The sequence below is a fragment of the Athene noctua genome, chromosome 4 (assembly GCF_965140245.1).
Source record: "Athene noctua chromosome 4, bAthNoc1.hap1.1, whole genome shotgun sequence".
NCBI classification, from domain to species: Eukaryota; Metazoa; Chordata; class Aves; order Strigiformes; family Strigidae; genus Athene; species Athene noctua.
The window spans coordinates 72,952,451-72,974,103 of NC_134040.1; the positions used below are offsets into that span (position 1 = coordinate 72,952,451).

Genomic DNA, 21,653 nt, shown 5'->3' on the forward strand with positions numbered 1-21,653 from the left:
AGTTTCTCAGATATGCTGCATACAAAAAAATTGTGTGTAGATTATTTTTATATTTTATGTATTTATTATTTTAAATTGCATTTCCAAAGCTGCATTTCCATGAGGAATGATAGTGTACATTTTGGCCTATCATTATGTCTCCTGTTGGGCAACTTTACTTGGACATAACAAAGCAATGGAGGTCTCAAAGGTGATGAATTAGCATAAGAAGTCTGCACGGTCTGTACCTCAAAGGCTTTGTCAGCCTCAGAGGCCATTTGATTTTGGCTGTTCATCACCGGGTGGCTGGCCAGTAAGCATATGCATAACACTTGATCAGTCCAGGCTCATTCTACCTTTTGCCCAGCTGTAAGACAACAGGGGGAAAGAATAGGTGGTAAGTGGACGTCGGAGGGGGATGAGGTAGTTCATCACGAGAAACAAACCTGTTAGGAATCAGGCATCGTTAGATCCTGCAATTGTGGGACATTTTTTGGCCAATAGAATAAAAACCAACCTGTAGTACTAACTTACAGACCTTGTCAAGAATTAACGATATGCTTGAGGAATCAAGAAATGAGGTAAAATGGGCAAGTATATCAAATAATTAAAATGAGCAGCTGCAAAGTTCTCTATTAATTTTTGTGCATTTTAAGATGTGCATAAAAGATAAAATACCAAATTCTTCCTGCTCAGAGTTGATGAGAAGCAACTCTCCTAAGAGTTGATTACAGTTATTAAGGCATTGATTTAAATGTCTCTGAAGCAGGAATCTCTTTTAAGAGGAAAATAATTTTTAAAATGTAGAGTGTCACCCCTGTTTTGTCAGTGAAATGTTTTCAAAAGCATCTGAATGCCTTGAGATACCTTTGCGTCACTGAAAGGTAGTGTGCTGTGGGTTTCTCAGAACCATGCTCCGAAGTTTGCTGTTTGCTCCTGTGTCTGATATGTGGACTGTGGAGTTGTAGTTCAAGACAACCTATTGAGTCAGACTATCTACTCCACAGATTCTGGTTCTTAATAGGGTCAATGAAGTGAAATAGGGAAAATGTTCAGAGTGACTAGTGCTTCTGTACTTACCTTTCTTCGTGAACTGCATAGGGTTTGGCAGTTTTCCGTAGCAGTTAAGCAGAACCACTCTCATAGTGTATAAGTTGCCATTTTTTTCAAAGGAGGTGGGCTGAACATGACTGTCAATACCTATTTTGGAAAGTGAAAGAAATGTTTGGCCTGGACAAATGAATGGAATGTCCTGAGAAAGCCCACATGGCCCAAGGGAAAAAAAAAAAACAACTGCGATCAGATGATGTGGGAGCTTGAACCAAGTAAACTCTGATTTTGCACTTGCCTTGAGGCTTTTGCCTTGCAGATTCCTGTCTTGGCTAATTCTGTTTGTGTAATTATGGCTGTGGGCACTTGGATTGATTACAGAAGAAATTAAAGTGAAGAAAAGTTCATGACTTGCTTAGACATTTGTAACCAAGCCAAGATTGGTACCTAGTTTTCATGAGTCTCAGCCTGCTAGTTTAGCTATGATATGACATCTTTTAAAAACTAATTTAAATGAACTTTTTAAAAAATTGAAGCATTAAGTAGATGTAATGTTTTACAATTTCCATTCTTTTGTCATTTTTCTGTTTAAGTGAGGCATTTCACCATGTAATGAGCCTTTCATTCACTAGCATTTTTTGGTGATGTTGATTTGTAAGAGTCTAAGTGCCTGAAATGTGTTATTGAATGTAGAAGGAAAAATAATAATGAAATAATTGAATTGCACACTTAAGGTTTTCTTTTAACTTGCCTTACCTTCTGAGCGTATATTGTCTTGTATAAGCTGTCTCGTTAATTTTTGGAAGAGTAAGAAGAAATAGAAATAAAAACCTTAAAGAGTGTATTGTTCTATAAAGCTGTCATGGTTTTGACAAAATAATCAAGTAGTGTAGTATCTCCTTAGCATTTTTGGCAGAGTTTTCTGCCGTGTGGTTCTAATGTAAAAATTGAGCAGAACGGCTAGGAGTAAGATTTGGGATGATTTGACATGCACTTTTTTTTGATGGCCATGCTGATTTAAGCAGTTCCTATTGCTCATTCCTGCCCGAGTTCCTGGCAAGAGGATGGAAACAAATGGCAGAGTCAGGGCAAGGGTTGCTTAAGCCAGAAGAGCCACTTGTAATGCAAAAAAAATGCATTACAAACTGCAGCAGAAAATTTCTATTCGAAACATATTGCTGTTCTCATCTATTAACATTACTTAAAGAATTGCTTACTGTCTAGCTGCCTTGTAGTGCTTAATGAGAAATAAGAACTCTTCTTCTTTTCCCTCCAACTTGTCCCCCTCTTATTTTTTTGTTCAGAGGTTAACGTATGAGGAGAAAATGGCTCGTCGATTGCTGGGAGCAGACAGTGCTGCAACTGTCTTCAACATACAGGAGCCAGAAGAGGAGCCTGCTATACAGGTGCCACATAACTCTACAATTTCATAGGAAAATAAAAAAATTATTTCAATTTTTCTTTTTTTACAGAAAACTTATTTTCTCTGAAAAGGAGTCTTACATAAGACAATAAATATACACAAGATAGGAGAGTTTTGATTACAGAAGTCATACGTTATATATCAGTGAAGTAAACTGGAGGATCAAATGCCTATTGCTCAGTTTTTCCATACTGAATGAGTCATTAAATGTCTACTTTCTGCTTTAAACTCTTCCGTTTATCCTATTCTGTCCTGACCTTTAAGTCTTCCAAGGAAAAAATACATCTACTATCTTGAAACTATCTTCTCTTTATGTGTGTAATCTGCACTTTTTGGATGCAGACTAAAAACATAACAGAAAGTCTGCTTGAAAGGCCAGGTACGCATTCTCCATTGTTTAGATGCCAGAGTTGCTATTTGGAAATGTGCAGGATTTGTTTGCTTATGTTACCACATAAAGTATGTTCTCCTGATAAAAACTCTGAGAAACAGACATGTATGCCTCTTGGTCTTCCTTCTGCCTCTTGATCTTTTATTCTACCCTTGCAGGAAGCTCGTTCTGTTGGTGCTTCTGTAGTGAGTCCTGTGGATATTCAAAAGGTTAACGTTTTCACCTTTTTTCTGTCTTGCTTTTTTTCAGTTAATTTTTTTTCTCTGTGATCTTTGCCCTTTCCCTTCTACTGTTCTTAGTTAATAGCAAGAGGTCATCTAGCATTAATAACTGGAGATTTGGGCTACACTCCCTTAAAGTTTAATTGTCTGAGTGCAGGCAGCTTAACCACAGTAATGGTGTGCTCCAGTGTCTTTCTGCTGTAATGTTAACATACACTGATACTAACTGCCTTGCATTCCAATCAACTGCTTTTTATATATATACCATATGTACTTCATTATTTACTTTTATGATAAACTTTCAGGGAACAAAGAAATTTTAAAAATGTCTTCAGTTTAAAAAGGTATTTCTCTTTTCTTCCACTTTTTACTGCTATTGAGGGTTGTGATTAGTTCTGTAACCAGTCAGTAGAAAGACTACATGTCATTCCAAGACCAGAGTCAATGGTAGAGGATGGGCCTGTGAAAGGAGGCTTCATGTGAGATGTATTTTATCTTAAATAAAATAAGGGTCAGAGATAATGGCCAAAGGTCATTTGAAAGAGTGCCTGAATTTCTGCTGACTGAGAAGAGCATTGGCTAATAAAGATTTTTTTTTTTTTTTTTTTTTCCTGCTTCTGAGCTTTCTTACTTTCTGGCATTATCTTTGTTATCGCAAAGATTCAAAGCAGGACTTCTGTACTGTGAAGCAGAGAGAGTGAACAGGTCCGGAAAGTATATAACTCTGTCACAGTAGTGTTTCTCAGTATCTGAAGAGCAAGTTTAAATAAGCAGTAGTGTTTTACACCGGATGAAACTTTCCACTCTTCTTTCTATATCTTGAGTACTCACGAGAAATTTGATTTTTAAGGAAGAAGTGATACTTTTGGCCAGACAAAGGGGACCATGGCAACAGGAGTAAAGAGAGGCAACTATCATGGACTGCCAGTGTTGCCGTTTTCTCATTTTTACAGGCAATTGTAAACAAAATCAGTTTAGCCTGCTGGTGCAGCCTCCAGTACGGTTCTATGCAAATAGCAGATGTAAACCATATGGTCTTCTGGCCATCTGGAAACAAAACCCACCCTAAATCTGCCTGTACCCTCAAGGAAATATTAGCCTGTTTCTTTTGTCTTTATGAACTGCCTCAGAATACTTTTGTTCTTATAGGCTTTTTTAAAAAATAGAAAGAAAGCAACCAATGACTTTCCTTCCCCTTATAAATTAGACTTTAAGATAACATGAAATACAATTTTTGCCTCATACCAGATGTCTTCATTGTTTCATAGGGAAGTTATTGGAGGCACAGATTATAGTGTTTTTCTTCAACAAGAAACAGTTTCCTTTTGTGTGTAAAACCTTAATGGATTGTCAGAGATCAGTAGAATAAAAAAACCACATTAGGAACACATCTTGCTGAGCAGTGTGTGTTGAAGCTGGGCATTAATATGTACCTTTTTTGTTTGACAGGAGTATAAAGTCTCCAGCTTTGAGCAGAGATTGATCAGTGAAATTGAATACAGGCTGGAGAGATCTCCCGTGGAAGAATCGGATGATGAGGTGCAACATGGAGATGAACCTATTGATAACAGTATGTCCCCATATTTTGAGATAAAGCTGAAGCATTACAAAATCTTTGAGGGAATGCCAGTCACATTTACATGCAAAGTGGCAGGAAATCCAAAGCCAAAGGTAAGAAAAGAGGACAAATGCTTCTAGAAATGCTCTGAAGATTTCTATATTGGTAACTTACAGTGAACCTCTGGACCCTATAGGCTGTATCTTACAGGAACAGCAGATATTCTCTCTTGACAAGACAGACTCCTGGCTGGTATAAAATGTCAAATCTCTTTTGACATCACTGGAATTATTTAGATTTATATTGGGCAGAAATCCTACTATGAGGCTTTGGCTCTTAGTTACTCCCTCCTGAGACTTCGTCTCAATTATTTTACCTAGAAGTAATACTTCTGTCAATTTTAGAGTTATTTTCAGGGTACATCTGTACCACAGAATGCAGTGCAATGCTAGAAAACGCTGTGTGAGCTGGTAGAGTAGTCCCAAAAGCAACCTCATCAGGTTAACGTGGGTAATTAGCTCAGGTACAGCAACATCCTAATGCAAAAATAAATTGCTTCTGGTTCAGGAGCCAGTGTCGTATTTCTGCCATTCTTCAGCACTGCAGTGTTCGTATTTATACACCCTAACAAGACTAAATTTCGTTGAAAGTTAGAGGAAGGCATAGTAAAATACTATAAATTCCCATATATCCCAACAGCAAGATGAGCCATGATGTTGAGGTTTTAATGATGAGCTCCTGACGGAGGGTTGGGCTTGGGAGGCATTTCCTTTTAGCAAATGTAAAAGTACCAATTGTGTGATGTCAGTAGTGTGGAGGAATGCCTTCCTTTGGCAGGTTGTGTTTATCCATTTCAAAAATTGCTTGGCAATCAACTGACTCGTAATGCAGCAGGCACACAGCAGTAGCTTCTTCAGGTTCCTTGCCAAAGCCAGTAGCTTCCCTGTGAGGTCCTTGCAGCTCTTACAGTGACCTCTTGTGGACAGGGGCTCTTTCCTTCTTAGATAAAATCAAAGATGCCTTATCTCTTAGATAAGATCTTCACAGCAGCAGCCACATCCAGATCTCATCTAGTGTAAGTTTTACAGCTATTTATGATCTTGAGCAGAAATAAATACAAATGACTGTACATGTCCAGTGATACAGGTGTATGATACTGCACAAACTGTAAAAGGAAAAATGGACTTTGTCAGGTAGCAGAGAAAGAACAAAAGAGAAGTAAGGCTACATCTACGTTAACAAGTTAGTGCAGACCAGAAGAAGAAAATCTGTAGAATGAGATATCCATCCCTGCCTGCATTTCAGGAGGTTTTACTTCAGGCTAGCTCTAATCTCATCCCACAGACTGAAGCAGATGCAGCACATTAGATGTGTTCTTGGAGCACGTTTTCTGGCTTAGTTTCATCTGAAAGGAATCCAATTCTGTACTCCAAGACCACAACACAGTGTGAACCACTGCAAAGTACAAGGGGCTGATCAGTATACTCATATCAAAAAAGCACTCCTGCTTCAGCCTGAAGACACACAATGAGAAGATTAGCCCAGTCTGACTGAAACCAATCCTTTGATGTACAGCGTGACTTTTGAGATGACCGTACAGAAGAGTCTGTTGTGCTGAACAAGGGTGGAAGATAAATGGGTTTGTTGGTGTTAAGAGGTGTGCTGTGCTGGAGAGGAGGTACTCTTTTTGCCTGAGGCATATGACTAAGTTGCTGGATCACCTATTGTGAGTCAGCCTTAGTCAATTTAGCCATTCCCTAATTTTCACAGTTTTCAATTAAGGTGCAGTTTCACAGGCATCTTAATCTGATTCAAGACAGATGAAAGAGGATGTCTCCTTTCCCTCACTCTCCTTGTTTTGGTGTTAGGGATTGCACAGCCAAGAAACCACATTGTTAGTACTTCCCCTAATGCACGGCATTATAAAGGAGTATCTGATGTGACTGTGCTCAGATTCAGATACACGTTCTGCTTCTCTGCAGTGTCAGAGCATGCACATAAAGAAGCGATTTGCTCTTGCACCTGGGACTATGACCCTTTATTCCATTCACTTGCAGATGCTTTGTGTGATTTGCTAAGTTGCTTGGGATGGAACCAATTTTGGTCCTGTTGGATGGCTACTTGTTAGCTGGGCTTTGCAAATGTCAAAGGCTGTATCTTCCCCTCATCTGCTGGGGCATGCCAAGACAGCAATTTTGAAACGCTCAATGGCTGAGCTGTCATTTGTCGAAGCTGGAAGTGTTGCCCCTGAATAAATTCTTTACTTTGGCAAATGAAAAGCTGGAAACAATTTACTAACTTGAAGCTCCTCCCTTCTACGTTTTTGGTCAGCTCTGCCAAGGAATGGCTTTGGGAAGGACTGTAGTGTTTCTAAAATCTGGCATTCATTACAAGGGATTTTTCTAAGCGGGATTATTGGCTTGATTATTTTTTCCCCTGAACATGCCATGTAAATTAAATACTGATGTGCAAATTCTGTCTTCATAAATATGACTTTTTAAATCTGAGTCAACTTTTGTTATAACCTTCACTATAATGTAAAACTATTTTCTCATTAAAATGAGAACCTGTGATGATACAGGAGGAATTGTGGAATACTTCTTTTTAAGGGATATTTCTCCTCAGAATTAGGACAACACCATACAAAAGGTTAATTGAGACATGAATGTTGCACAAAGCTTGTTCTGCTTGCTCTTCACATGGCTGAATATAATTCATAGTGATTAAAGATGCCTATGCTGCCCAAGATGAAAAATCTTTTTGTACTGTGTATTCAATTATATTTCTAGCCATTATGCATTGGTTTCTGAAAATCTGGTGCAAACAAAAGCAATCCAGATGCAGCGTTCAGTGCTTACGTAGTTTAACGGTACATTTATTAAAAGGTAGCCTAGAAAGAAAATACTTCACTGCAAGGGCCATTGTCTCCAGCAGTGGCAGTGTTTTACTTATTACCTCCATGTCAGATAAAGGTAATATTAAGAATTTACTGCTCACAAGTAAATTCTTAATATTGGCAATGCCAACGCTTTTAAACTTAGTGAAAATAAGTATTGGACAACATATGCATGATGTTTGGATAGCTGGTTCAGTTAATATTTGCATATATTTGCATGTAATAATTTCTGGCATGTCTCCTGATATTTCTGATAAGTGCATTTTTATTAAATAATTACTACTTAATGCAGTAGATTACCAAGCAACATTATGACACATGTAAAGCATGCAAGTTAAAACTCATTTTTTGCAGCTATGTTGTTACCAGCATCCATTAGCATGTGTATATAAGTGATCAAATATCTTTTGCATCTCCAGTAAGTGCTCTGTCAGCAGATGAGAAGACATGACTAAATCTTTTGTTAGCACCACAGAGTCTCTGCAAGGCTGCTGACAGACAAAATGGGAAACAAGTATAACCAGCTATTGAGGAAATGAAATCATTTCTAGTTACACATAATGCTTGTTAATATAAAAACCATACATGGTAATTGATTTTTAAGGGAAATTTCCACTCGTTCCCTCCAAAACATTCTCCATTGTCTTTTTGTGATACTTAAAAGTATATCTTTAACTTTTCCCCCTCAAGTGAGTGAATTTAGAACTTTTAAATGTTGGCACGTATGAAGAACTGGCATATTAAACTCTACCAGGAATTGTGCTTTGCTTTGTCACTTCATTTTTACTGGAAAGCCAGCACCTTTTCCTCACTGCAAGAGCTAGACTCCCACTTCAGGAATTAGACTGAGGAAAATGTGTGTGTTTTCCTTATGCAAGATAGTCCCAGCAGTCATGCGACCAGGACAAATACAGTTCTTGTACTTGGTACGAGCTGGCATCATCAAAATTGTGTAGGTATCTGCACAAGTGACTTAAGAAATGCTGAACACCACTGATGTTACGGTGTAATACGTGCTTCAGAAATGGTAACTAAATAACATTCTACTTAAATGTGGGTTTGGGGAGCTGACTACAGCCTTTCTTGTATAAAATTTTTCACATATTCCTGTGTGTGTTTTCATGCCCACGTCACATTTTTCTTTTGATTCCAACAGATTTCATTTTGGGGTTTTATAGCATTTTTAAAATATAGCCAGAAAACCCCCAAAACTAGATCAAAATATTTGCTTTCTTTTTTCACCTCAAGTTCGAGGCATTAAAAAGACATACGTATTTTTTGTGTAATTCATGGATTACTATAAGATATTATTCAGCATACATCATTTTTTTGGCTCACAGTAGATCTTGGGTCAGCCAGAGAATAAAATTATGTATCAAAAGTAATGGAAACGACTCTGTTTGATAGATAATGTAACTGTTCTGTACAATTTGGAACTGCACTGGTTTTGGTGTACAGTTATTAAAGGCTATCTGTGTGCTGACTTGCTTTGAAGTATTTCCTGTTACTTTGTAAAGCTGTCCATTCCTGTCACTTCGGGGTGACACACGAGGTTTCAGTCACGCGATGATACTGAGCTGGCCCGTTCACATACTGAACTGTTCGTTGCCAGCGTGAGCAGATGAATCCCCTTCTGGCCTTTTGGTCCACTCCAGTCAGCATAAGGGATATGAGACAAAAGTGGTGTTTCAACAGTGAGATCAATACTTCTGTTTTATTCATCATTGAATTAATTATTCCTATAATTACCTTGATTTATGTTTTTATTTTCTGAAAACAGAGCAATAGCATTCTCAAGTTCTTTCTGCAGCTTCTTTAGAACTAAGTGAAATAAGAATTTAAAATCAGTAGTCTTCTCTGAAACAGAACTTTTCTTTGTGATGACCTTTATTTTCAGCTCTTGAGCTGTTCAGCAGCTGTTCGGTGCTTGGGGTGGGTATAGCCCTTATGCACCTCAGTAAATGTTTGTGCTGCTGTCTTTCCCTTTAAACAAGCACTAATCTGTAACTTGTCTCAGTGAAAGTGGTTCGTGCAGTGTAGCCCTGCACTTCTACTAGTTGATCAAACCAGGATTTTTTTAATGCTTACCAGATAGGTTTTCAGCAGTTAAGATTCATTAGCACTGTTAATTGAGAAACTATGACAATGAGCACCCACCTCTTATCAGCTGTGCCTTGTTTTTTCCTGTAGATTTATTGGTTTAAAGATGGGAAGCAGATTTCTAAACGAAGTGATCACTACCGAATTCAAAGAGAACCTGATGGAACTTGCTCACTGCATACTGCAGCCTCCACCCTGGATGATGATGGGAATTACACTATTATGGCTGCTAACCCGCAGGTAAATGAAGGTTTGGCTCCAGAGCAAACATGCTTCTGGACATAAATCTTCAGAAAACTATCTCATCGTACGTATGCATGATTTAATTAAATGATGAAGTCACCATAAAGTATGTAAGTTAGATTTCTGTTTTCATCTTGCATCAGTAGGGTGGGACCCTTCTATCTCCCAAGAGATTAGCAACTCAACAGCAGGTTTTTTCCTATGGTTTGAGGTTTCAGAGGGGAGGGGTGTTGTTTATTAATCACTCCTCCACCATTTGTTTCAGCTGATAACATCTCAGTATCCTAACTGAGCACGGATAGCATACATACTATAAAGGGAGAAAAAATCCAGGTTGCCAGCAGAAGTAATCCAATCCAGCGATTTCATTTTTCTTCTGTTGATGCTGCTCGCTGTCTGAGGCCAGCTTTTTGAAATGAGGGGGAGTATATCACACCTCGCCATGTTTACATTAGGCAGTGATTGCAGTTCTGTAAGGCAAAAAATTGTAGCACCTATTATGTAGCGGGGAGGACTCCTGTGTTGATCTCAAAGTCTTAAACATGTTTTTCTGAAACAGTGTGTTCTATTTGTTCTTTGCAGACTCAATACAAGAGCTGAGGTGTACAACAGACACACACTAGTGCATTGGACATAGCTAAACGATGTTTATGTATATATATTTATACCGTTCATGCATCCTATTGAAGTAACTTTTTCAATCCACTTTTCCTCCAGCACAGCAAAGTGAGGGGAAAGATTTGCATGTGAGAAACCAAGGCAGTAACATAACTTTAGGGATGTAACGAATTACTTTCTTCTGTAGCACCAAATACCTTGCCAAGACCAAGCCTGCAAGTAGAATCACACTGTAAAATAAGAAACTGTATCACTGAGAGAGAGTTTAATCGAAGCAGGAGTGTTGTGCTCTGTTATGAATGTTGCTAGGTTACTTAGCATGACGCTGCCATTTTTGCCTTGCTCTGTAACTGGCAGTCCTGCTCATACTGCAGCGTGCTTGTGAATGTGTGGGATTGTACACACAGATGACACACAAATAGCGGGTTTGGGCTAGATTCTGCAAACTGCAATGCTTAAATCTAGGTAGTTTGAATATTATTTCTACGTATACAAATAACACAAATGAAGAAATAATAATGAAATAATGTAAGGCCAAGGGAATTCTTCAAGCTGGGAGCTTTTACACCTAGATAACCATTGTGTTACAACACTTGATACCATTTAAACTGGGGAAATTATGGTTTAAAAGTGATAAATAAATACATACATGCTCAAAGTAAGAAGTGAATCGCGTTCATCTTCCTCTAAGTCTTGTCATGTACTGAGTTTCCAGTGTGGCGTTACTGCGTGATCTGAAGTCTTGGAGAACTTGGTGGATAAACTGTCTTTGTGTTGGGACACTGTACTCTGTCCCTGAATATTTAGGGCCTGCTTTTTAGCATTTGTTATTCTGGATAATGCTCATTTAATGACACAGCAGTGACCTAGGCCATCAGTTCTGGTCACTGATGACACGAGTTTGTTAGATGGGTTTTTAGATGTACTAAAATGAGCTGGGTTTGTATTGTACCTAGTTTGGGGATTCAAAAAGCAGTTTTGTTAAATGATAAGGTTTTGCATCTGTGCTTTTTTCCCCTCTTTGGAGAAGAACCAGAAGCATCCTCCTCTGGCTCCCCTAAACAAAACATCTGTCTGTTTCACCAAGCCCATTCTGTTCTTTCTTTACAGTGTAATTCCCAAGCAAACACGCTTCTCTCTTCTGCTATTTGCTTGCTTTTACTCTGCGTTTAACAGTACAATGGAGGCAAAGAAGGGCTATGAGTTAATGTACTAGCCTTTCACACTCAAAGATCTGGATTCCAATTCTTTTAAGTAATCTCGAGTGAAAACAATTTTGGCATAGCCTTCTCAATTCTAATGGAAAGTTGTCCAAATCTCAAAGCTATCGCAAATTTGGCAACCTTTCCTTAAGAAAAGCAAAATACGTAAACATAAGGGAGCCTGCATCAGGATTCTGATGGACTGGTAGATATTTGCTAGGTGGCTGATGTGTTTTGGTCATTGCTATTGGAACCACCAAACTTACAAAGCAAAAAGGCATTTTCTTAGCTGAAAGAAATTGATTTCATTAAAGCAAAGGATTCAGTTCATGAAAGCCCTGCCAGTTTATGTCACCTTACGATCTGGACTAATATTATGGGATTTATCTGTGTAAGATGACTTGTTGGCACACCTTGGGAACGGTCCGTGGCAGTCAACATGGCTGGCAGCATTGCCTGCAATGGAATGAAGGTTTTAACACACCACTGGAGTTTGCAGCTAAATTTGCCATGTAGCTTAATCCAGGGCAAACTGACACTGGGCCTAAATGAACATAAAACCTCGCCTGGTTTAGGCCTTTAGTTACAGGTTACATCCCTTAACTGATCTCTTCCCATAAGCTGTGTGGGCTCCAGTTGGGCCCTTATTTTCATCTTCTTTCCTTTTATCTCATTCTCTCCACTTCTTTGTGCCATGCACCCACAGTCCTCAGTCTGGATTTCCCTTATTTTCTAGGCCATCTTCTCATTAATTACTTCCCACTCACCGCTTCCTTCCCATTCATCACATGACTTTTCCAAATCTTTGGCTTCCTGATTGTTCTTCCCTATTCAAATTCCTTACTGCCCTTGGTGTTTCCATTTGTGATGCCTTCATGTATTGAGATACACAGAAATTATCCCAAAATGTGTGAATTCATCACCTGCCAGAAAAATATTAGTATACAGTGGTGCCTAAAATAGAAATGTATTTGTTCCAGATGTCTTTAATGGTCTTGTAACACACAAAAAAGCTTTTGCTTAAGAAATTGTTGCAGGTCATGCACAATGGCTTATTAACTCGAGAATTTTTCTTGTGGACTAAACGGGTCATGGGAATAAAAGCAGACACAGAAACTTCATTTCTAACAGTTCAGCAGGAACACAAAGGTTATTGCTGTTTGACAGCTGCTTGTGACCCCAGGGAAATTGTTTTTTGATGGGCTTTGGCCAGTTGTTAATGAACAGCTATTTGCAACCCCGAATTACTATGACAAAAATATTTGTCACTTTTTTGATTACATACTTGGGTGTGGAGCTCACAGCTTAGAACTGAAATACACTGCAGAGCTAATGTGGATGGTGCTTTAGTGCTACCAGTCCAGGGGGCAGACACACAGATGTACATCTTCCATACATTTATCAAAGAGCTACCTAAAACTATCATTTTTGAAGTTATTAGAATTACATTGTTATATAAAAGTATATAAACTTTTATTACAGCATTATTTTTATAGATAGCTTTTATATGTGCAGCTATTGTGTACATTTGTTAATACCACCAGATACTTTTATTATGTGGTGAATTCTGCAGAGCCCTGGATTTTGGTAGTTCTGGCTGCAGGCAGCTCCATCCCAAATTTGTTACCTCTGGAGTGCTTGTGGTGGGCAATCTGTCTTTTAAAAACCAAAATAGCTTATTTTGACATAAGAAACAAAGCAAAACAAAAATTGAGGATTAAATACAACAGAGCCCATGTTTTATTTAAAGCTTTATCATTCACTGAAAATAACCCGACAACTGAACTATCTCCAACGTCCACCAGTGCAGCTGTGTGCTTCAGTGCAGTTCCTACCCCCAAGCCAGGCTTGCTCATCAGAGGGGACCCTTTAAGTACTTGCATAATTCCCTTGCTTTTTACATTCATGGATTTTTTGTTTGAGCTGCAGCCCCACCAGATCAAGTGGATCAACCCACTCTGGAGGCAGCAGCTCTGTCGTTAACTGCCAACACTGACCAAGTGCCATTGTCAAGATCTTGAACTAGTTGTCTTGTCTTTCGGTCTGTCCGCTTGCCACAGAGAAATCTCCCACCTACATCACTAACTTAGGCATTATACTGTTTTAAGGACTTAATTGCCAGTGGGACTAATAATCTTCTTTAAGAAAAACTTCCAGGCGGAACACTTTAACTATGACTGTGTTACAGTCACAATTATTGCAGTCTTTTTTGTGTTAGATTGGAAGCTGATAAAATAGATTAATGTCAGAAGGTATCTTGACAATTATTTTTCATAGTTTTTCAATGACTTTGTGAAAGAAGAGATTGTATTACAGTCTCTATAACAGGTGGACAAAAAAGAAGAGATCAGGTTCAACATTTATTAATATTACATGCTTTAAGTCTTCTAATGTTCCTCCTCTCCATCATCATAACAGGGCAGAGTAAGCTGCACGGGCAGGCTGATGGTCCAAGCTGTAAATCAAAGAGGCCGCAGTCCTTGGTCACCTTCTGGTCAGCCTCATATAAGAAGGTACTTCATGCCTTTTTTTTTTTAAATTTTAATAATATGTGTTCTGCAAAGTTATTATGGTAAGGTAAAGAATGTGAAGTTAGAAGGTAAGTTAAAAGGATGGCATTCAGGAAGAAATGTGATGTCTGCTGTCTGAAAATTTCTGCAAAGCTTGCAGTGTCTTTAATTCTGCCTGTTTCCTCCTCCTTTCTCTGTGATGTTCACTAATTACTCCTTATCTCAAACTACACTGTCAGCTGTTGGAAAGGACCTTGTCACTTAGATGTTTTTTTAACACCCCTTACCTGATGACTAGGATTCTACCAGGAACCTGGACTTTCTGCAGCTTTTATGAGTGTTCATTTAAAGAAACAGCTGAAATAACTGCACACCAAAGAATTTTATTAGATTTACATTAGAAATGTTTTAGTATTTTGGTGATTTCAGTTCAGGTTCTTATAAGGAATTATGAGTCAGAAATAAAGTATTAAACTTATCTTTGGTGAGTTTACAATTATTCACATATGAAGCTTCGGTTTATGTTTGTGGACCATATAAGGGAATTTTCCCTTCAAATACTTTTTTTCATTACCCAGAGCATTTATGAGGCTATTTAGCACAGCTTAGACATCTTTAGACGATAAGAAAAAATGCATTTGGTTACCGAAGCGGAACTGCTTTCAAGGGAGTATGAGGGCGCCGTTTCCGGATTCTGCCGTGATGAGGCATGTGTTTTGCTTAATGGTCACGACGGCCATAGAATCTCGGTATTGTCCAACTGTACTAAGTAGAATAGATGTCATTACATACAGTCAGTGTGCAACAAATAAATGATTCCTGTAGCAATTAGTAGTTCTAGTAGTAGGTACTGTAGAACTGCTGCAGTCAAAACAGGCTCTCTTCCCCCCTCTACTAACAAGAAAGAATTAGGAAGCGAGGCTGGTTGTTTAAAAAGTCAGTCTTATTCCTGCACAGAACAATCCAGGCTTCCTGCAGTCCTGAAAGCATTTCCCAATGTCCACCTCAGGTGTCCCACCAAGTCCCCCTCTAACGTGTCACGCTCAGGCCCATTAAGCCCAAAGCTCAGGCTGCTTATGGAGGGGAATATCCTGCTGCCGCTGCCGTGTGGGAACAACCCCCAAAAAGCTGGGTCCAGCAGGCATAGCCTGTCCAGTAAATCAGGTACTTGGCACCTGCAAATGATGGGTAAAGATGTAAAGTCTTTGTTAATCCCTGAAGGGAAAAGCTGCCATGAAGAGGCTGGTTTCCACTGAGTCAGTCAGTGCACACGGGTGAGAAAGGGGAAACAGCTTTAAAAATGGGGCCTGGAGAAAGGAAGATGGGGTGGGTACGTGCCACGAGCAGCTGATACTTCTGGATCTCCCTCCTTCTGGGATGGGCAGAACCCTTGGGTAATAATGGAGGAGGCTTGGTATTTTTGGTCTCTCCCAATGCACTCAGAGTCTGAGGTTGCTGACAGCTGGTAAGGGTTAGGGTTTTATGTTCTGAGACAAGCATGCAGGCAGCCACTGTTGCTTTGGTTGGGTGTCCAGTAGAGAAAAGAATTGTAACTAAGAGATTTCCGTGTAGCAGTTAAATGAGGGCAATTACTGGGGATTCATATTTCCTGTAAAACTGCCGCACATGAAGGGCTCATCCTGACATCTTTGCTGACGGAAGGTGAGCAGGCAGCACCTGCTGTTTCTGTGTAGTGACATTTCCCACTGCTCCCATCACCCGGCTCTCCCCGAGCTGATGGGCCATGAGGCCTCCCCTGCCACTGGCTCCTCTCCTGTGACACACCACAGTACTGTGCTCCCCCCTGCACGGGGTATTGGTCACATGTATTGCCACAGACTTTTGAGAAGTAATAACTCCTCTGGCATTGCAATATTATTCCTATAAGCTTTTCTGCTTGAGAGCAACAAAACCTTTTTTCTTTTTTTTACAAGTGTAATTATTAGCTTAATGAACTTTATGACTTGTTACACTGTTGACAGGCTTTTTCCCGAAGTATTTTTAATCTCTTACAGAATGTGTTCTGGCAGAACTCTGTTTTTTGTCATCTTCACTGCATCACATTTTAAAACACTGTGTAGTTATTTCATTTGTAATATATTTTTCTGAAATTTGCTTAGCTTGCAAACAATACCTTCTTAACCTTACTTGGGGCAGGGAACAGAACTTTTGAATTGTCTGACGTGTACAAAGCTTGGGCTCAATCCCTTAGACGACACGGTGCTCCATGCTGTGGCAACTCAGCTGGCTTGTGGTGCACTGCAGCCAGAGCCCCAAATAAATCATCTTAAAATGCCTGAGATTTAAGGAAGATTTAAAAAAGAACCACTCCTATTGCCCCTGCTCTCAATTAGAGGATTAATTTGAACTTAATCTCCTTTATCCCAAATTAGTGATCATTATCATATGGTCAGTCATAAAATCTTGCTCAGCTTCTTGCTCACTGAAATTCCTCATGCATTGCGCCACACCAACCCATGGCGGCTCCCTGGACACATTTAGTACATGATGTCATTATTGATGAAATTAATCTTTGCAATTTGATGCCCACATCACAATGCTAAAGAACCCACAACTAATCCAAGGGTATTCCAGTCTATTGCAATTTGTCATTCCTAGACATCTGAAGAACTTGGCTCTGCTCATTTCATTATTTCTTTAAAACCACAAAATGTTTTGTAATTAAAATAACCCTAGTTTCACCTCTCAAGGTAAAGGCTTAAAAAGCAGTCTGCAATTTTAGAGGTGAATTTACAAAGAGGTAAAGAGAAATGCATTATTTATTTCTGACTCTAAACAGAATGCAGGTTTAGGTTTCCTTTCAGATGTGTGATTTGAAAACAGCTTTTGCCATTCAAGAACAGACGTGCAGGATGGAGTAGGGACTCGCCAGCTAGAGCTCAGTGGTGCTTATGAGCTGCAACGCAGGAGCCCCTGAGGTAGCCTTAGGCATGTTCAAGTGCTTATTGAGTGCTTAAGACCTGGCTTTAGGCACCTGAGGAGTTACATAAGCTTTTAGTGTGTGCCCAGACGTCGCTCTGTGTTCAGTTCCCAGTCCTGCGTTAATAAGCAGTAGGGGCTCCATTCCCACCCGCCCGTTTGCATTTAGTTACAGCTGTGGGAAGCCTGCAATGATCATGAAAAAGTCAAAATTTACCTATTTATTTATGACAGATAATACTGTAGAAAAAGTGATGACTGGTCAAACCGAGCAATAGTAGAGAAAAAGGGCAACAACAGAGAAGGACAAAATAAACCAAATTCAGGAACTCTAATTAAACTTAACCTCAGTGGAACAGAGCATGCAGCTGGCGTGTTTATCTTCCATACAGGAGTGAGTGCAGCGTCTTGTTTTCCAAATGCAACTGTTGGAGGGGTTTAAACTTTTTTTGTTACAAATTATTTTAACCTAAAGAAAGACCCCTGGGCAGTAAAAAGCATAGTATAGCCATGTACACTGCAGCTACTGGCCAACACAGAAACATGTGCAGAAGTTAGCAGAAAACTGAATTCAGAAAAGAGAATTTCACTGTAAAGTGTCATTGATAAAAGTTCTCTTGGAGGGCATTTGCATATCTCCTCTTCACCACAACACGAGGTTACTGCAGGCAGCACCTGGCTCCAGAATGGAATCCACTGGAGCTGATCAGGCAAGGACAGAACTGGAACTAAAATTTTGTTTCAATTGCAAGTTTCTTTGATAACTAAATCCCACAAAATGGGATAATGCTTATTTCAATTGGAAAAAAATCCAGTTAAATGAGTAACCACTTAGAAAAGGTTCAATTCAATTAATACACAAGAATAGCCAGCGCTGAAAATGGATTAAATGATATCATGGAAGCTTAAGGTGACTGATGCCATTTCCGGGAACAGGAGTTCTTTTTCCTTATTTTTTATTAAACCTTTTCCAGTACCTTTATGAAGAATAATTTAACAACCAAAATTTTTCTTCCTGTTGCTCAATGAAATTCTTATTGTTTTGACACTACAGTTTGGTGGCTTTGAAAACGCTCAAGAAAATCTCAAACAAAAGACCTGCTAAGTGAGGAATATATCCCCAGCACTTTAATCCACAGAATTTTCTGTATGATCAGTAGTGCAGAAGAAGAGAAGATGAAAAATAAGTCTGATGCGAAAAGTCTCTTCTCAGCTGAGTGGGCTTTTAGCTGCTGTTATTTTCCGAAAGGCCACAGTGAGCAATGAACAGTACCTGTGCTTCCTGGTGGGATCAGCAATAGTGGAGGGATCAGACACAGCGGACGCTGGCAGTGGGCTGCTGGAGGTGTATGCTGAGGCCTACCAATGTATCTGTAGTTCAGTGATTTAAAGACTAACTCTAAACAAAAATACTATTATCTATAAATAAATATGACAAGCAATTATTCTGGAGCAAGATTGTTTTCTAGATCATATTTTGCCACAACATGTAAATTAACTGAAAGTAATTAACAAGTGCAGTGTCATAATTAACTCAGTCTGAGCCAAATGCTACCAGTCTATGTGTGTCGATATGGAGTGCTTATGGTATAGGCCAAAGAAGTAATTTAAAATTCAAAGCAGTCTTTTGTTCTTCTGATTTAGCAGAGAAAAAAAAATAATTTGCCTTTATTTCATGTTATTTTAAGACCACGATCTCGATCAAGGGACAGTGGTGATGAAAATGAACCAATTCAGGAACGATTCTTCCGGCCTCATTTTCTGCAGGCTCCTGGAGACCTGACTGTTCAGGAAGGAAAACTGTGCAGAATGGACTGCAAGGCAAGTACCGCCCAAAGCAGGCAACCACCCTTCGGTAACATTAGCTGACTCTAAAGCCAAGTTAGTTTCTCTTTAAAGGTGTTTCACTTATCGGCAGTTTCAGCGACTGTCTGTCACTGGGTTATTAGCCTCACTGCTGGGGAGAAAGCGGGCAGTAAAATTTGCTTCTCCTCTGATGAAAGTGCTTCAGGCAAATCTTCCAGCTCACAGTATTTAGATTTCAGCTGTGCCGGGGTGCAGAGGGAGGCAGCCCACGCTGTATGCAGTGTGCTTCTCCGCTTTAAGTCCTTTTACTACCTGAGTTTTGATCCCCCATTAAACTTTCAAACAATATAATCTTGATTTATGACTTTGCCTAACAGAATTAATGATGGCTTGGAGCACTTCTGTTTACTTTATGCTGATATATTTGGGAGAAGCTATTTGTTTTCAAGCAGTACCCACAGCAAGTGGCACGGCTTTCCAAAGTACAAGACTTGCTCGCACAGACCGAGCATTAACTAGCGCAGGAGGTGCTGTTACTAGGTTCCACCTAAGTGGAAAGGAACGTAGAGTTCTGTCATTAGTCAGCTAATGTCTTTTTGTCTACCAAGTTTTTCAGAAGAAACTAATCCAGAAAGGACTATCTTCCCATTCCACCTGAAGAGCAAACAATAAAAAAAAGGACAAAAGGTGTCACCCTGCCTTTTGTTTTGCAATGTATTATTATTTAGCTTCTATCATATCTAAACACTGATCTTTTTTCAGTCACACCCATAAGACATCATGGAATTCAGGGAGTTGGCCAGAAAGTAAGTACCTGAACGCAACTGAGTCAGTATGTAATTCAGGACAGAATTAGATCTTTAAATCTTGTGGTACACCTGCAGCAGCAAACAAAACCAAGCTTCTCTGAAGTAACAAGTCAGGACTTCTGCGTTTCGCAGGGCTAAGGCCATTTCCCTTTACTCTGTTTACACTTCAGGTTAGTGGATTACCAACTCCAGATTTAAGCTGGCAACTTAATGGAAGACCAATTCGCCCCGACAGTTCTCACAAAATGCTGGTGCGTGAGAACGGTGTGCACTCCTTGATCATAGAACCAGTCACAGCCAGAGACGCTGGAATCTACACGTGCATTGCCAGCAATCGAGCTGGTGAGAATACATTCAGCCTGGAGCTCATTGTCGCAGGTAACACCTTCATGCTGAGTTTCTGGAGGGAGCAGAAATGGAAAATGGAGGTGCCATCAAATGCCGTAGTTGAGGGCTAGGGGGCAAGAAGAGGAAACCTGGCAGTAATGGAACTGGAGTATATTTATTGGTGATACATCTGTGCTATTTTGTGGCAGGGGTAAGCTCTGTGCAGCAGTTAAGAAAAGGCAGCCATTTTCCAGAGGCACAGCCAAGGCCGCACACCAGACTAGGGACTTGAATGGGGGGTTAATGGCAATTTGTGCAGCCCCATATCTCCCGGGGTAGCCAGGCTGCTGTGGGTGGTGTGTTTCACAGCACAGACGACTAACGCCGCTCCCACCTTCCAGTAGAGCAGCTCCGTCTATAACTAAGAGCCCATCTTCCTTTTATGCAATACGAAGGAGCACTGCTGGACGAGCACAGTGCAGCCAGTTTATCCTGTCTTCATGCTCCACATTTCAGTTCTTTCAGGGAAGGGGGGGAACCACTCGGCTCTGTCAGCGCTTACTGCTGCCACTGTTTCCTTCAGATGAACCAGGACTGGACTTTGTGATTAACAAAGACAACACTTAAGCTTCCTGCCACTTACTTGAGATTTTTCATTATTGCTTTTTAGCATGTTGCTGAAAGAAAGGCTATGTTTTCATAGCCAAGTGTCAACATGACTGCACTCTTTATTTTTACAGCTAAGGAAGTACACAAAGCACCTGTGTTTATAGAGAAGCTACAAAACACGGGTGTGACTGAAGGATTCCCAGTGCGACTGGAGTGTCGAATCTCAGGGGAGCCCTCTCCTCAGATATTTTGGAAGAAGGAGAACGAGTCACTCACATACAACACTGACCGAGTGAGGTTAGACAGACTTAGAATAACCTCCCCATGTATAATTTCAATGACGATTTATCCTGTAACACAAATGAAAACCTAGAAGGTCATAAGACTGCTTTGTATGAACAGCATCTCATAAATATTAACTAGTTATTATAATAATTTATGGCATTTACTCAAATTTGCAGCCAGCCTGGTGGCCAAGCCAGAATTAAAATGTTAGTTTTGTTTTCCATCCTCAGACTTGAACAATTATTTTTGTACTTTAAGCAAGTGGAGAAGTAGTTTTCCTCTTCTAGATCTAAGACTTACAAAAATTTACTGGTGAGAACCTAGGCTCCTAAGTAAAGCTGTCTGCTTCTCAGCAGAAACCTGGATTCATAACTCTGTTGCATAATCAAGCAACTATGTTTGTAGTCCAAAATCTACAAACTTATCTTCAATATTTGACAACATTTTATAGGAACGTTTAAGAGCAAACTCATGATAATACTGCAAGAAAAGGAACTCGTTACTGATACGGCACTGTAACAAATTGTTGCTGTCCTTCTGAATAACTAGGAGTATTTCAGTACCTTGTTCCTCAAGTGTTTTACCCATTCCCCAGAAAGTCTGGGTAAGTTCTGGCAGCCCTACTACTTCGATTAGATTCCCAGATGTCTTAATCTGTAATTGTGAAAGAGAAGTTACTTTATGCA

General features: G+C 39.7%; 1 protein-coding gene across 6 annotated transcripts in view; it reads left to right on the top strand.

The window, feature by feature from the left end:
- Positions 1–21,653, top strand: part of PALLD (palladin, cytoskeletal associated protein) — a 199,605-nt gene that overhangs the window by 174,491 nt on the left and 3,461 nt on the right. For 5 of the 6 annotated variants that reach the window (XM_074905731.1, XM_074905733.1, XM_074905736.1 and 2 more), the window contains 8 exons: positions 2,334–2,435; positions 3,002–3,052; positions 4,514–4,735; positions 9,709–9,858; positions 14,100–14,194; positions 18,820–18,952; positions 19,917–20,124; positions 20,814–20,979. In XM_074905731.1, the coding sequence (XP_074761832.1) occupies positions 2,334–2,435; positions 3,002–3,052; positions 4,514–4,735; positions 9,709–9,858; positions 14,100–14,194; positions 18,820–18,952; positions 19,917–20,124; positions 20,814–20,979 (1,127 nt within the window). The remainder of the gene's footprint in view (positions 1–2,333; positions 2,436–3,001; positions 3,053–4,513; positions 4,736–9,708; positions 9,859–14,099; positions 14,195–18,819; positions 18,953–19,916; positions 20,125–20,813; positions 20,980–21,653) is intronic. The other variant, XM_074905732.1, reaches the window with a different exon arrangement.